This window comes from Alternaria viburni (assembly GCF_023758015.1).
Source record: "Alternaria viburni strain BMP 2772 chromosome Unknown scaffold_19, whole genome shotgun sequence".
Taxonomy (NCBI): Eukaryota; Fungi; Ascomycota; class Dothideomycetes; order Pleosporales; family Pleosporaceae; genus Alternaria; species Alternaria viburni.
Window position 1 is genome coordinate 126,071 of NW_026055788.1, and position 15,872 is coordinate 141,942.

The following is a 15,872-nucleotide window of genomic DNA, read 5'->3' on the forward strand; positions in this document are numbered from 1 at the left end:
TCGCGAGCTGCAGAAACTACTAGGCATCGAGTCCCTCGTAACGAGCGGCATGGGACGACGGCGGGCGTTTGGCGCGAAAAGGACCGTTGGAGGCGCGAGGCGATGGGGATAGCGAGTGTGATGGGCGATGACCTCGTCGGCGTCGTGGGTGAGAAGGCCTACACCCGGTCTAGAAGAAAAGGTGGTTAGGTGCACCAGGCAAGCTTGGGCCTGCGACTAATCGAGTAATGATGGAGCGAGCACGTCGCGACTCGGAGCAGCTGGATGCGGACTCCCGGAGTGAGTTGGCGGCGGTACAGCACGATGTTTGGCGCGTCACAGAATGCGCGTCAGGCAACGGGGTCAAGAGTCTAGGGTCGACGGTGGTCTGGACAGGAGCGGGACGACACGACTCCTGCACATTTCTTCTGCGTTCTGATCGCTCTGGTTCAATGATGATCCCGCTGCCAAGCCAGCCCCCTGCAAGCGCCCTGCGCCAGCGCGGAGCCTTTCGCCGTGCCACAGAATTTCCCGCGACACTTCACAGCATTGGCATCATCAACGCCGCAGCGCCGTGGTGTCGAGCATCGCTATGAGCGCCCGGATACCCTCACGGCGGCTGGGGCAGTCAGGTAAGCTATCACTGGGAACATCGATCCCCTGCACCATTTTCTCCGCACCTATCGGAGCGCTAGTCGTTCTTCCGGGCGGTACAACACCATGACGACTAACATTGAATAGCCCTCGCCGCGCGCCCACACACCCAATGGATACCCTTAACCTCGATCCTTTCAATCTCACAGCGCAATATCTCGTTCGGGCGCAAAAAAAAAGACAACGATGACCTCTTCAATACCGTCTATTCAGGCGCTCATCGCACTGACGAGTTCAGAGGGGTCAAGAATACCAACGATGACCTCACCAACCCGATCCTCGAAGACTACCTATCGAAGAGGGCAAAACGAACAGGTGCGAAAGGAAAAGACGCATCAGCAGGGCCCGTACGCCCTACTCCTCGTGAAGGAGACTTCGCCGTAACCCCAACTTCCCTCTTCCCACCCGAAAGCGACATCCCCGGCTGGCGGCCAGACCTGAGCCCACAGGAGAAACTCGAACTCAAGGCGAAATACCGCAAGGGAGAGCAACAAGAGGGGCTTAAGGAGGACAAGAAGCTCATGGATATGTCACTCGATCCCGACCAGAAAGCCCGCAGGCGTCTCGAGCGCAAACTCGTCATTTCCGGCGTGAAGCGCCACGGCCGCATGACAAAGGCGCAGAAGTTACTCCGTACCGAACGCCAGTCACTCTACAGGTCACAACTCCTTCCTACGTCTACCAAGAAGCTGCAGAAGGTCGTAAACCAGATCGCCGGAAAGACTGTCTCGGAAGCCCTCGTCCAACTCCGCTTTTCCCCGAAACGTGTGGCCCGCGACGTCATCAAGGGCCTCGAAATTGCGCAGAACGAAGCCATTGCGGCCCGCGGCATGGGTCTCGCTGGCGAAGACGCTGCGGTGTCGCGTTGGAAAAAGCAAAGAGCAGCTACGGATGCGGGGAGACCGAAGGACACTTGGGACTACAAGACGTCGAAAACGAATGGCAGTCTGGAGGCGAAGTCGGTTAAGGTGCCTTTCTTCAAGGACACGACGATCCAGTTGAAGGATGGGAGTAAGAAGGTGGTCCGCGACCCCAGCGAGATCTACATTGACCAGGCGTGGGTGGGACCCGGGCAGAGCTGGAAGACCCCTGAGTTCAGGGCGCGGGGTGCTATCAACATGCTGAAGCACCGGACGACGAGTGAGTTTGTCGCACACTTTAATTTGGAGAATTGGGCGCTAACATTGCATGACAGGTTTCTCCGTTCTTCTCAAGGAAGAGAAGACGCGCTTGCGCATCTCAGACGAGATTCAGAAGAAGCGCGACAACCGCAAGCTGTGGACCGCACTTCCCGACCGACCCGTCACATCACAACGGCAATACTGCCTGTGGTAAACGATTGTACGAATTCAGTGTATAGCATATATTGCCGGTGGAACAAAACTGGCTTGTACAATATACCATTCAAGATCAACCGTTCCCCATCATCCAAAGCAATACCAATCGCTTTATCCGGGTATCTCTCTATCACCCATCCAAGGTGCATAACGTACATGGCTGCTGCTGCCTTTTCAACTTTTTGAACATGTGACAAGATCCTGAACGCCTTCGCTATGCAAACAAAAGATCCCTTTACCATTCTCATGCTTCCACGCCGTCTACTGCGCCGACGCTGCTGACGAGCATATCTAGCATGCCACGTACCTTCCATGCGTCTTGGCTTGCTTCGACGGTCACCTTGACTCGCTGCATCAGCGCCATGATTAGATCGTCGACCTCCTCGCTTCTGCCCAGTTGATCGGCGTATAGGTCCAGGACCACGAGCGCGACGTCGGTCGTCAGACGTGTGATGCGGTAGTCGGAAACATTCTTTATGCACCAGCGGAGGATGGGTTGGAGTGTTACGGAGTCGCGATTGCTGAGAGCAGTTCGGAGAGCAGAGCGGTGGCGTAGAGCGGTCAGGAGGGTAAGGGACTGGCTCCGGGCATTTGCGTCCTTGAGAGATGTTAGTCTTAGTCTCAGGGGTGTACAGGAGAATGGAAAACATACCTTTGATTCGAGCACCATGTCCAGCGCCTGCGCGTACATGCCCTTTCGCAGCGCATGCGCCCACGGTTGTCCGGCCGTGATCTTTCCCCGCGCATTGCCCTCGATCACGATGTCTGCGCTCTCGCCGGTGAAGTCTTTGCCTCGGATGCGCTTTTCCCAGCCCTTTCCACGCTTCCGCTTCTTGCTCCTGTCGTACTCTTCGATCTTGCCTTCCATGAGCGCTTTCATCTCCTTCTCTCGCTCACGAGCCTGAACCTTCTGCTCGCCGGAAAGATGTGTCTTGATCGATAGAAGACCGGATTGCATACCCACCGCAATGTGTCTGTCCTCCTTTTGGTTCGGGATGACGCTGAGCGACAGGATAGGCGAAGGGTACTTCATCCCACCGACGACGTTCCAGCCTGTTGTTTCGAAGACCTTGACGTGGCCATCGAGAGCACCGGAGAGGAGGCGTTCGCCATTGTTCGCTAGTGAGAGCGCGGTCACAGTTTTCTGGTGGTTGCGCAGCATGTGGATCGGCTTTGCGGCCACGATGTCGAGAACGCTGATGACATTGTCGGCTGCCGCGAGGACGGCCGTTCCAGACGGCATAGGGAGGACAGTCTCGACGGGCGCAGCGTGTTTGAACACCATCACCGCCTTTCCGCCTACTCGCGAATCCCAGAGTCGCACCGTCTGATCGTAACTTCCAGATACGAGCAGCCCACTTTGCGCAGGCATGAAGGTGCCGCTGCGCACGTAATCTTGATGCCCGTCAAACTTCATGACGCTCTTCTCACTCGGCAGGTCCCATAATCGCACGGTTCTGTCGTCGGAACAACTCATCAGGCCAGTAAGATCTGTGGGATTCCACTGTGTGACCCAGACGGGCTGCTTGTGTTCCTTCCATGTCTTCAATATGGCCCTGCTCTTGACATCGAACGCTTGTATGACACCAGTATCTCCTCCTGCAACCAGAATCCTGCCATCGCGTCGTATGTTCCCGGAATGCGCAACGTCGTCGACGCCGAAGCGCGATATCGTCTTGACGACCTTTCGGCTCTTGGAGGAGAAAATCTGGACGCGCGATCCCGTGGTGACTGCGAAGAGGTCCTGGGTGGCCGAAAGCGTATTGGCGGGCTGAGGGGGCGGTATCGAGATGTGAGTTACGGGCGAGGAATGTTGCGAAGGGTCGAGTTTGAGCTCCGAGGCGAATGAGTTCCAGTACTTCTGCTCAGACGTAAGGGTGGAAGGCCCCTTTGGCAGCTTCAAGGGCTGCAGGAGTTGTACTTCGGCCGCCATTGTGAAAGTTGGATGCGATCAATGCGCGTGAAGTTGCGAATGTCGTGAGCTTTTCGGGTGGAGGAACTTTTCGGTGGGTCAGGAAGTCACGCTAACGACATCGGATGGTGGCGCCTTCCCGGCCTGAACGCGGACAGATGCCGACCGTGATTAATATCAGCATCAAAGTCGCGAGTGAGCAGATCCTGATAATCCGTGCCGTGAGGTTTACTTGTCAAGATCGCCTTGATGAATTGCTATCATGCTAGGAAAACGCCGGTCTCTTCGTCACACAGCATGAGCTGACTAGTGTTGGCTGCCTGGAGGATCGCCCGGGCGCACCCAGTTCATCAATAGACGACGGACGGCGCAGCACCTTCAACCTCATCAGCGTCAAGCCGGCTTCCACGTTCTGTCATGCGACCCCCAAACATCAGATGTCTCTCTTTTCGATTCGGACCTATTGACCTGCCAATGACAAATTGCCTGGCTCCAGGATAAACCACTCTCAGCGCGTCCACCAGGGCCGCACTAGACGCGTCACGATGGATCCCGACGCGCTCGACAGGATGAACGATTTCTTCGATTTCGCCGCTCTTGAACAGAACAACGAAGTCGAACACACCCATGCCTCAAGTGAGCAAACGGTGCCATACTTTCAACCAGACAATGTCACGGCTATTGACTTCGCTTTGGAACCAGCGGCCCAAAATACCCTCCAATTGTACGACGTGCCCATGTACGACGTGGCACACGATCTCTCCTCTGCCGATATAAACCAGCAATGGCCAACATCTCACCCAACTACATATGCAGCGACGTCTATGATTGAAACGAGTGTAGACCCAGGAGCAGACGTCGATTGGCAAACGGTTGATATGGAACATGCGAAGGACCACAGGATCCGCGACGCGACGGATCTCGCTCTCCCGCCTTCATTGTCATCACTTGCGCTAATGCAATGCGATGATGAAGGCAGCTTAATTGATGCGCCGCACTCTCAGCTTGGGCTACGTCCTTCAGCTCTCGATCATTCAATGATTCCGGCCGATGCCTCCCTTGCACTGGAGCAGCTACCAGTCAGATCGGCCGCATCCCAGCAACAACCTTCAATTGCCACTTGGAAACCAGCATCAGCCAAACGTAAGGGTCCTCAGTGCCGTATTCCACTTGAGGCAAGGCAGGTGTTGGAGGACGAATTTGCGGCCAATCCGTACCCCTGCGCGTGGGAATTGGACATCATCGCACATCAAGCCAATCTCGACGTGAAGAAAGTCCGCAACTGGTTCAATAACACCCGAGCCAGGAAGAAGTGTGGAGGTGAGTCGTATCCCATTCCATGAGATCATGCTTTGACTTACCTGTTCAGATTCCCATCCTGCTGTAAAGGATGGTTCAGGCCAGAGCAATCGCACTCTGAAGACAAAGCTGTCAAAGGATAGTCTGGAAAGCCTCCAAAAGCAAGCAGATGACGCCAATCAACTGCCGCAGCCGCCTCTGGCGGTATACCTTGCACAGTCGTACCAAGAGGAAGCTGTTGAACTGTCTGCAGTACAGGCTGCCGTTGATGTTGAGTCTCTCAACGAAAGCATCCCAAATAGTGGATGGTCTGAGTCCAGACAAGGTCGCAGAGGTTCCGTCATCACCTCGATTGCTTCTTCTGAAGGCACTGCCCCCACAACATACACAGTGTCTTCCAGCGGTAGCCGCAGTAAAACCTCGTCCTTTGGTCGTGATCGCCGCCGAGGTAGACGTCGGATGGCGTGGAAAGAATCTCCTCGCCAAGCCATTAACGGTGTGAACAGTGCAGGTGAACCCCAGAAAGATCTGCCTTTTTTCTGTACTTTCTGTCCGCGGGCATTCAAGACGAAGTATGAATGGATACGCCACGAAGACTCTGTCCACGCGCTTCGAACCACTTGGATTTGCTGTGACACAAAGTCATCCGAAAATCTTGAAGCATGTCCATTCTGCGGCCAGGCCCATCCCGACGATGCTCACCTGGCTGGCCACAAGTACCAACAATGCCGAAGCAAGCCCGAATCCCAACGAACTTTCTATCGCCGCGATCACTTCATCCAGCATCTGCACCATGTTCACTTCGCCAACACCAAACATCCGTCCGTACGTACCGGCTGTCAAGCTCGATTATTAGCCGCTGAAGGCCACAACTTTGGTTGCAAGGACCTCGCCATGAAGTGGCGTCGCTTCGGTGCTCCAATGAAGCTTGACGATCCTATGCTTCATTGTGGCTTCTGCGGAAAGAAGTCAAAAGACTGGTCCGAACGATGTGAGCATGTTGCTGAGCACCTCGTCGCGCGTGAGCTTGACCGTGCTGTGTGGTGGAGCGAGCGCAAGGAAAACCATTTGGAGAACCTCTACTCGACTACACCATACGAATCCTTCCGATGCCGATACTGCCAAAAGGTCTTTACGGATGTCAAAGATATGAACGAACACTCTCACTGTCGTGTGTGGAGCTGTCGATTTCTCCGGAGCTTCGACGACGTTGCTGCAGACAATGCAGGTCCGCCCCTGTGTCCAGACTTTCCTTCGGCCAAAGCTCACCATTGTCACCTTTGCGGCTCCGGCTATCGAACGTTCCACGTCGAACATGCGCAGAACTACCATCGGTATCGCTCGTGCAATCAAGAGTTTTACACATCTGAAGACGCTTTCCTCCAGCATTTGCACAACTTTCATGGCGCTTCACAGCCAACATTATTGCGAGGCTCTGGTGTCATCGAGCAGAGCTATATGCGCAATAAAGGCGCATCGTTCGAGCCCGTGGAGTTCAATGAGAGCTGGCAGCCTTGCGTTATGGATCTAGACGTAGCCTCTGTCAGTCCATTTGTTGCCGACAACACTGTTTCAACCCTACCTGTCGACCAGAGAAGGAGTCAAAACCAGACCCGGAAGTCGCTCGTCATTCCAAAGAAAGCTCGTGACATTGTGCAGACTCAGGACGTCAATGTCAAGAAGGTATCAAGACAACGATCTGACACATCAACCTCGAAGGCCGAGAGTCATCACCCGCGATTCTTCCGACTCAGTACTTATGTACCCTTTCTGTCATCTCGTATCTTCTACTCGCGGTCTGCAAAGGCAGCGGACTTTCCGAGAGACAACCAGGCTGTGCTAGAAGAGCTACCGAAGCCGCACATTGCGACACTGGCAATGAGTGCAGGCACAGTCAGCATGGCCGCCGCTCGCTGGTTCATTCGGCCAGACACATGTTCGGTCAATGGTATGGTAGAGCTTACCATTGATAATGAAGCAGATGTAGATTGAGCGAACTTAGCCGCTGCCGAGCGGGGATCGGGATTACTGTAGATCGCACGAGACCTTTGGCACTGTCCCCTTCCTCGGAAAAAGCGTCACTGCGTTGCCTGAGAAACTGTCCGACTGCTGACGTCGTGGTATTGCCCATCCGATTGGTCAAGCAGCGTTGTTTAGAAGTGGATTAGACCGTGGAGGGCGCACAGACTGAGCTCCTTGTCCACCCCAATACTGGTGGGCATCCAGCAGCTCCACTGACAACACACCCAAGCTACTTAGCTGTTAAGTACGCACCCGGTCAATCTCCAACCCCGTCAGTCTCTCGGATCTGAAGCCAAGATTCGAAATCGCCCAAGACAACATGGCCGAAGACTCGGTGGTCCATCTCCCACCCGCCATCGACGTCCCCGAGAACTCACCGGAGGACTTACTCCTCTCCACTACTTCTTCCGACACTGATGTCAAATTCGATCGCTTCAATGACCTTCCGGAGGAGCTTAAGCTTGAGATCTTTCGACACCATCTCCGTTTTCCCTGGAGTGTCACCTGTCGTAGCCATGACTTTATCTACGGACCCCGCTTTCTGAACACCGCGCTTGCCAACAAAGAACTGTGTAGTATTGCTTTCCAGATCTATTACCACGAAAACACATTCAAGTTGGCCTGGTTAGTCGTGCGCGGGTCACGTCGTACCCCATTGTCTTTCCGTTATCCATCCAAGACCGTCGCACATCTTGTCACGAAGCTCGAGATACATATGGAAATCCAGGGTCTCGGGTACCCCTTAAACCCATTCTACTGCGGCGGCTGCCAAGGCTCGCAACTAGCTGTCCTAGCTCATCCACGTCGCGCGTCCTTCACAGCTGGGTATACCTGTTTTATTCTGGAGCCGCATTCGTGGGCAAATGACGGTAAGGCCAAGGCTGGCTGGGGAAGATACTTCACCTCGTTGAAAGAACTCCGCATTGTGATCCACTTGCCTTACTGTCTTCCGGAAGAATCGAATGTATTCTTCGAGCGACTGCCAGAGCAGGCGCGCCTATTGTTGCAGGCCAAAAACATCCAGGTCGAAGTCGAGCATGCTCATGAGCGCACTCGCTGTGACGGTCATTGCGAGCGCACGATCGAACGTGGTATCATCGGTATGACAAGACCGCCAATTCCGAGTCACTACATAGCGTGAGAGTTGTCTCCAAGACCACAAGGCCTCGAACCACTGTTCTGGGGCGTTTCTCCTCCGAGGCGCATTTTGACTGCTTGAACGAGGGATATTTGTCGGCTTTGCGCCGAATTGACGTGGCAGAGTGACAGAAGCGTGGGACATGTGAAGGTGCTATTAGGACAAGCTCCAAAGGTTATACGGGCTGGTGTCATGGCGCATAATTCCCATCAAGTCGTCAGAGAGCATGTCCTGGACATGAGCGGTAGCGTCTTGACTGTCATGTATACAACAATTTTCAACCTCGATAAGGAACGTCTTTCCCAGGAGCTTTTCATATTATAGTCGTTATTGCGCAGATCGTAAGCCTATTTAATCTCAACCCCACCGAAGTTTCACTGCCATTCAGGACCTTGTAAGCGTTTCACTGCACAATGTTAGTTTTGCACCTGCCTGGTGAGTCGCGCTGCACGGACTTGACCTCAGGTGGTACCTGCCTTGCGTCCCGCTCTGAGGCCACTACTCTATACATAAATTTTGCTCATATCATCAACGCCTTCACACCATACGAGACTCATCACCCAACCAAGAATGACGACTACCAATATGACAACCGAAACCGACTCATTCCTCCGAGGTTTCCACAGCCTCCCTGGAGAACTGAAGCTGCTCATCTTACGCTACACCGTCCACACTCCAACAGCCGTGACAGCCTGCGCTTGGCTCGATAATTGCGACCTTCATTATCTCTGTTATCCCCAAGACTGTTTCGACCGCGATCTTTTTCAGTACCGTACGCTTGAGACAAGGCGGTTGTTGAAAGAGACAGTGATGCCCCTCCTCTCTGTTCCCGAAATCAAGCCCCTTGTTCTGGAAGCTTTCTATGGGGTCAATCGAACGGTGTTGCTGTCCAACGCCACCCCCTCTTCGAATAGGACTCTTTGCTACTGTCCGCCACCTGTTGTAAGGCCTTTTGTTCGCCGTCTCGAGATTAACCTCGATTACAACAAGCCTCATCATCTAAAATTATTGAGGGAAATCGGGGATGGGTCAACATTTCCTAACTTACACTACTTGACCGTCAACCTCGACCCGGAGTGTCTGTTCTACAACAATGAGGAGGACGACGGACCGAGGTCGTATTTCGAGGCGTATTTTCAGCGGCTCGGCCCAATTCACTTTCCCACGCGCCATCTGACCATCATATCAATCATATCAATCACACCAGTCATACTCGGAGGAAGCGACGTCGATATCGATGCAGTGGAATCACTCTATTTCAAGCAGCTTGACCCGAAAGCCAACGGAACTCGAGAAGAACGATGGCAACGCTTCTATATATTTGACGATAAAGACATAGAAGAGAGGACTGAATACGTTACAGAGAGGTCGAAGTTCACTGGTATTGCCCATGTGGGCGTTTATCAAGACCAGCATCGTGTGACGATCAAGACCGTGTCGACTCGGCCGAAGGACTCGCCATATGGGCACCATAGGTGGGCAGATTATCCAGTTCGGAAGTAGCAACGTGGCGGTGGACATACGATGCGCTCTTTTTTATGAACTTGAGAGATGGAGCGGTAAGCTATTGGACGTGGGGAAGTATCGTCTCACCCAAACAATCTAGACGAGATGCATGTTTGACAAGCGAGTGAGCGAGCTTCTAGGTGTATAAAGTTAGCTACTCAGATGCATGGTCGCGAAGGTATTCTCATTGATCCTCTAACGCATCAGCCCTTAAAACTGTGACGCCCTTTCCTGCTGCCGCAATCTAGCTGCAAGCAGGAACGATTGTTGATATCTACGCGCTGATTCGTCGCCTTCTCTACCCTTAACCACAGATTAGCAGTCGCATCCCACGCTCACCCCAATCGAGCGGTTCGCATACATCCTGCTCTCATTGCAACTTCTACTTCGACAAATTACACCAACGAAACATCGCGCCGTTGAACCTCGCAAAACCTTAACACTCAAGTCAATACGAAAATGTCTTCCAGCGCCCAACAGAGCAATGCAGCGTCCAGCATACCTAAAGACGCGAAGACAAACTTCCTGCACCTGTCTGATGCCGAGTTCCTAGAAAAGCTTCAGTCTTTCGCCAAGTTCAAGGAACGCTCGCACCAAACGCACCACCAAGTACACGTACCAGAACTCATCGCGCGACTTCAACTCGATACCCCGTTACCTACACCTAGCGAAGATGCTTCTCCCCCCGCACCAGACGCGCCCGTACCAAACCTCGCAAACACATCTCCCATCAGTGTCGTCTACCTCGGCAACTCCATGCTCGAGCGCTTCAAAACCAGCGGCATCACCACCGACATCGGCAAGCTCAGCGACACGGGAGTCGCATGGAACGCCGGTGTAGGCGGCGACAGCAACCAAAACGTCGCCTACCGACTCGCGGGAGGTCTTTACTCCTTGCTCAAGACGGCGAAGAAAGACGTATGCGACATCAAACTCTGGATCGTGGCTTCCGGGACGAACAATCTGCAAAAGAAGCGTGCGTTTCAAAAGCAGGATGTGGAGAGCTGGAGAGTGTTGGTGGAGGCATGCTTGAGGATTGCACCGGAGAGTACGGTGTTGGCTTGCGATATGTCGTATAGACTGGACATACCTGATGCTATTGTGGATCAGAGTAATGAGATGCTAAGGGAGGTTGTTGGAGAGATCAACGGGGCTCTTCGGGCTGAGAAGGAGCACGCGCTGCAGACATATGAGGATCAGACTGAACGGGATCGCGAGGACAAAGTGAAGTGGGTTGATACGAGGCACATGTTCATCAAGAATATGCTTGACGACCATGTGCATCTGAATGAGGAGGGCTATTGGTTGTGGGATTTTGTGTTATGGCCGCATGTGGCGAGGGTCTTGGTCGTCCCGACAGAGGAAGATGATCAGCTTCTTGATTGGACGTGAATCTCAGCCATGCCTGGGTCTGGTCAATGAGGATATATTCATTAGCATTCTGGATAGTAAAAAGCAGCTATTGGAAACTTGAGACGAGGATCTTGCACGTCCAGACCTTGTAGCCTTCCCGTTCATTCTTCATGTTCAACACCACCCGGCGCATATCTTACAATTCCAGATGATTTGTACCATGACTCAAGGCTCCTTGCCCATAATCATGTCTTTTAGATGTTGAAAGACTTCGGTATGATCCTGCTCGCAAGGATGATAGTGCCACAAGAACCGGCGGCCATTGTAAGTATCACGGACCGTAAACTCCACCTTCGGTGCCCGGAGACGTATCCCAGATTTTTCTATACAAGCTCTCAACGTGTCTCCTATGCCATCCTCGAGAAAGCATCCGGGCATGATATCGCGTTCAAGACGCCACTCGATCCTAAGGGTATGTAGGTTGACGAAGCGTTCTTGCCATCCAGGGTTTATATTGGCGCGAGGTGCATCATCTTTGGTACCGTTAATCCAATAGTCTCGGGGAGGTAGATCTATAAGGTACATCCAAGTCGTCGAGTGCGAGGCACATATAAGTCCCTTCTCTATACCGACCTTGCAGTTCATCGCCACAATATGCAGATGACGTATCATGGCAGCCGTATGTGGCTTGGGACACCAGAGACCGCTGATGCGGTCCTCAGGGGAAAACGAATAGCCCTTGCCAAGTTCGACGTCGCCTGTTTGCATGCGGCACCCGATGCACAGCTCGAAGACATTTTTGTTGTAATATACTTCTTGTGCGATGTTGGCTAGATGACGGTTGCGCGTGGCCAAGAGTGGAAACAGGTCCGACTGTAGACACTGGGCGTGTTTCCTCTTGTCGATTCTTCCATCCAGGGTTAGATTGTGCGAGAGAACTTCGCACTTGAGCTCATCAGGAAGTCGCGCCCAGGCGTGGAATGACCGAGAAACTGGTATGACTGGTTGTTCGGTGTCGGTACCTTGAGCCATCATCCTGGCATAGGTTCCCGACCTCGGTGGTAGGTAGGGCTTGCGGGTGTGATGAAGGTTGATGAGGCAAGGTCTATCAGCAGAGCCGGGAGATAGTTGCATGCTTTTGCAAGAGGCCCGAAAGCAACGATGGGAGAGAGAGGAATAGGTAGGAATCCGCGCCATCTTGCGAGGTCGTCCACCCTGCGGCACGGGCCAGCCAGTGCAGGATGCGCCTGTGACTCAAACTGGGGCATGGTTTTGGTTCGCGCGGGTCGATGATGGAGATGCATCGACGTTGTCGTGAGATGATCACCACGAGTATGAACCGATTCGGGGTCGGGAATCTGAATCATCCTGAGCCTTTCACAGCGACTGGCACCTGCAAGTCAAAAGAGAACATGGACTTCATTCACCAAATGCACCCGGGGTATACTAAGACAAGAACTCCGCTTCCAAACTCCTTGGATATTTGAACAGGACTCGCAGATCATTCTCGCCACTCTTTCGCGCATTGGGTGCACTGGAACAGGTCAGTGGGGGTTTTGAGGAAGTCGGGTATGTGACGTACCTTGTAGAAAGCAGTCATGGGCTCGTCGGCACTTCGGATCTGCAGCTGGTACCAGTATGCTTCGTGGTTCCGGCACTTCTCGTTCGGGCATTGTACTGTGTACTTGTCAGCGATGCCAACAGGTGTAGCAGGTGCGCCCAAGATGGCGCAATCTTGGGGCCCTGGTTGCAGCTGAAATATCGGAGCGCACCTTCCGTCTTGTCCACATTATCCCAGGCGCCCTTTCCACCCAGGATGTCTTCGACTTCCTTCTTCTTTAGGTATTTCCGCTCGTAGTAGCGTTTGTTGATTACGAAGTGGTAGGGGCAGGTAAGGCATTCGAAACGGTTTTGGCCAACGGCATCTTCGGTGGTGGGATCGCCGGGAGGTACTTTGGAGACGCGCAGCATATTGCTGCATGTTGGGCAAACTGTGGCGGTTAGCTGTGGCTGGACTGGGGCGTGGAGCTGTGGGGATGGCCGTGTAGCAGGCACAAGCGGAACATCCGGATATGTGAGTATGGAACTTACAGAGCAACATGGTGGGCGACAGTGGAAAAAAGTCAGTCAGACGCGTGAAGCCGAGCGCGAAGAAGATCAAAAGTTATGACGGACCCTGGCCCGCTAGGGCTGGGAACGGCAAAGTGCGGGGCGACAGTGTAGCAGCGAAAAGCCACCGGCGACGCGCACTTGGGAGCGGACTGTCTCAGATTGGGGCTTATGCACGCTGGCCTGTCGACGTCGCCTGCATCCTTATCGCCGTATTAGAGAGATACTTCACTTCTTCACACCGCCCTGCCCTGTTCGCTTTCCGTTAGCACCTCCGAGTACCCCGCCAAACCACAGCTCGAAACATTCACGCGTACCTGACTGGACCGCCGTCCCTGCCCAGTCACCCGACGCATCCTCAACACCACACACCATGGCGGACGAAGAGGTGCATACACATGCATACCCTGCGCCTACCACTGCTGACCAACATGTAGGGTGCTTCCCCCCGTGAACTCGTCCTCGAAGCGTGCCGACGCAACAACACCGAGCTGCTTGAGGAAACCCTAAAAGATCTTGCTGCTGCTGCCTCAAAATCAGGGAAGAAGCCAGAGGATCATGTCGCAGAGACATTGAACAACACACGCGACGGCGTGGGTAACGGCTGCCTCCACGTCGCGGCAACATACGGAAGCTGTAAGTATCTATCCTAGCGGCGCAGCACCAGGACGTCTTTGTCGCACGCCACACGGGGCATGATTTGACTAATTCTGCCACAGTCGAAGTTATCGACATGCTTCTCGACCAAGACGGTCTTGAGATCGACGAGATCGACCGCATGGAGCAGGATACTCCCCTTCACAAAGCCGTACGCTACGTCAATTCGCTCGAAAAGTCCGTCTGGCCCCACGGACACTCCATCGTGGCCATGCTTCTAGATGCAGGATGCGACCCGAGAATAAGGAACAAGGCGAAGCTCAAGCCCATTGAGCTGGTGGACCCGAGGAACACCGAGCTGAAGAGCATGCTGCAAAAGGGTGAAGTCTCGATGCTAATGGGTGGTGACGTGGTGGAAGACGACGACGATGATGGCCCAACAGGAAGCGCTAGTGATAGCGATTGAGAAGTCACACATGGGAGAGCACGAGTTGGTGAAAGACTTTGGGCCCCGGCTATGGTGGCAATTGGGGTGTCTTGAGAGAGGCCGAGGTGTGTACACCTCACTACCGGCACTCAGCGTGCGCTACGCTACTGAACGACTTCATAGTATCGGCTTTGATAGCCATAGACAAGCAGCATGTACCCATCTGTTCCTCTTCATCCACGAGCCGGCCTCGCGCGCATTCGTGCTGGGGATGGAAGGCGGCTTTCGCTTTGGATCTTCGTTCTCCGCATGTCTCCACAATCAATCTTGTCGTTTCAGAGTCTCCCGATCAATCTTGTTGCTACTTCCTGTCAGCTCATTGCTTCTAAAACTCGACATTCCCATTACTCACCTCAGGCGGGGGCCCGACAGGCCGGACCATACGCTCTAGCAACTGCAGTCTAGTCTTTTCGCGCGGCTGTCCTAGGCCGATGCTCATGTACTGTAGAAGAGGCGGGTGGCCGACGTAGCTTGATAGCGAGTCGCGCGCGATGTTAGATGTCCATTCGTGCTTGGTAGTGTCTGCGCTTCCGATACCAATGTAGCGGGCCTGGAGAGCCTCGAGTTGTTGCTGCGCGCGCAGTTTGTCGGCCATGATGTACGGAGTTCGGTCGGTTGTTTGGCGATGTGCGACTGGGTTGGTGTTGGGCTTGGTAGGCAAAAGTTGGGCAAGTCGCGACCGCGGAGGTGCTGCGGAACTTGGGGCTTAGTCATGCGGCATCAGCCCCATCATCGCGACAGCCTCGAGACGGATCCCCTCAATTCAACAAACTTCGGATCGCAACACCTTGCTTCTCTCCATCACGCGTCGCACGGCTAATTACAAACGCGAAGACGACAACATGAGCAACCACGACACGATAATGGGCAACGCGCCCCTCACACCACGCGACGAGCCCGAACTCACATCCCCCATGGTCGACTTCTCGCCTTCCACAGTACAATACGACGAGGCGTTTGAGAACAGCCTTATGGAAACCATCCTCAACCCACCACCCCAGCCCTCGCCGCGAATGCCTTCAGACGAGATACCCACAATCTCCGCATCGCAACTGCCCATCTCGCTCTCCTCGCACCTGCGTACACATCCTTCCGCCGTGCCGGGGCTCTACATGACGCACCAAAACGGATATCATACAGGTGGTCCAGGGCCATCACCACACACTATTGAGGAATTTGCGGACCGCTTCATCAGAGAGCATGGCATCGAGGATGCGGGGCAGCTGGAGAGGGTGGTGGAAGATGTTGTGAGGCACAAGCTGGAGGAGGCTAAGCAGAGGATGGAGAAGAGGAAAGAGCTTGTAGAGAAGAACAGAGGGATTGAGAGGGAGTTGGAAGATCTCAGGCTGCAGAGGAGTGCCGAGTTGAGGGTCATGGAGAGGGTCAAGGGGAAGCGGAGATGAGAACTGAGAGTCACTGTGCCTGTGGACATTGGAGTTCTTGTGCGAGATTACGTTGGAGTTGTTATGATACCCGACA

At 53.9% G+C, this 15,872-nt stretch overlaps 8 protein-coding genes across 8 annotated transcripts; 5 read left to right on the forward strand and 3 right to left on the reverse strand.

The window, feature by feature from the left end:
- Window positions 1-230: 230 nt before the first annotated feature.
- Window positions 231-1,968, forward strand: J4E79_008150 (uncharacterized protein; the record flags this gene model as incomplete). The annotated part of the gene is made up of 3 exons (XM_049357009.1): window positions 231-279; window positions 721-1,773; window positions 1,829-1,968. The coding sequence occupies 3 exons, from the start codon at window positions 231-233 to the stop codon at window positions 1,966-1,968; spliced, it is 1,242 nt and encodes a 413-aa protein (XP_049208373.1).
- A 246-nt stretch (window positions 1,969-2,214) lies between these two features.
- On the reverse strand, window positions 2,215-3,903 carry J4E79_008151 (uncharacterized protein; the record flags this gene model as incomplete). The annotated part of the gene is made up of 2 exons (XM_049357010.1): window positions 2,215-2,568; window positions 2,623-3,903. The coding sequence occupies 2 exons, from the start codon at window positions 3,901-3,903 to the stop codon at window positions 2,215-2,217; spliced, it is 1,635 nt and encodes a 544-aa protein (XP_049208374.1).
- Window positions 3,904-4,427: 524 nt separating this feature from the next.
- J4E79_008152 (uncharacterized protein) lies at window positions 4,428-7,173 on the forward strand (the record flags this gene model as incomplete). Its single annotated transcript, XM_049357011.1, has 3 exons — window positions 4,428-5,202; window positions 5,252-5,451; window positions 5,824-7,173. The coding sequence occupies 3 exons, from the start codon at window positions 4,428-4,430 to the stop codon at window positions 7,171-7,173; spliced, it is 2,325 nt and encodes a 774-aa protein (XP_049208375.1).
- A 3,133-nt stretch (window positions 7,174-10,306) lies between these two features.
- J4E79_008153 (uncharacterized protein) lies at window positions 10,307-11,239 on the forward strand (the record flags this gene model as incomplete). Its single annotated transcript, XM_049357012.1, has 1 exon — window positions 10,307-11,239. The coding sequence occupies one exon, from the start codon at window positions 10,307-10,309 to the stop codon at window positions 11,237-11,239; it is 933 nt and encodes a 310-aa protein (XP_049208376.1).
- A 1,462-nt stretch (window positions 11,240-12,701) lies between these two features.
- Window positions 12,702-13,301, reverse strand: J4E79_008154 (uncharacterized protein; the record flags this gene model as incomplete). Its single annotated transcript, XM_049357013.1, has 4 exons — window positions 12,702-12,734; window positions 12,783-12,877; window positions 12,973-13,215; window positions 13,292-13,301. The coding sequence occupies 4 exons, from the start codon at window positions 13,299-13,301 to the stop codon at window positions 12,702-12,704; spliced, it is 381 nt and encodes a 126-aa protein (XP_049208377.1).
- A 381-nt stretch (window positions 13,302-13,682) lies between these two features.
- J4E79_008155 (uncharacterized protein) lies at window positions 13,683-14,372 on the forward strand (the record flags this gene model as incomplete). Its single annotated transcript, XM_049357014.1, has 3 exons — window positions 13,683-13,697; window positions 13,747-13,945; window positions 14,029-14,372. 3 exons carry the CDS (start codon window positions 13,683-13,685, stop codon window positions 14,370-14,372), a joined length of 558 nt encoding a protein of 185 aa, XP_049208378.1.
- A 322-nt stretch (window positions 14,373-14,694) lies between these two features.
- On the reverse strand, window positions 14,695-14,988 carry J4E79_008156 (uncharacterized protein; the record flags this gene model as incomplete). Its single annotated transcript, XM_049357015.1, has 2 exons — window positions 14,695-14,697; window positions 14,746-14,988. 2 exons carry the CDS (start codon window positions 14,986-14,988, stop codon window positions 14,695-14,697), a joined length of 246 nt encoding a protein of 81 aa, XP_049208379.1.
- A 247-nt stretch (window positions 14,989-15,235) lies between these two features.
- J4E79_008157 (uncharacterized protein) lies at window positions 15,236-15,796 on the forward strand (the record flags this gene model as incomplete). Its single annotated transcript, XM_049357016.1, has 1 exon — window positions 15,236-15,796. One exon carries the CDS (start codon window positions 15,236-15,238, stop codon window positions 15,794-15,796), a length of 561 nt encoding a protein of 186 aa, XP_049208380.1.
- Between the last annotated feature and the right edge of the window lie 76 nt (window positions 15,797-15,872).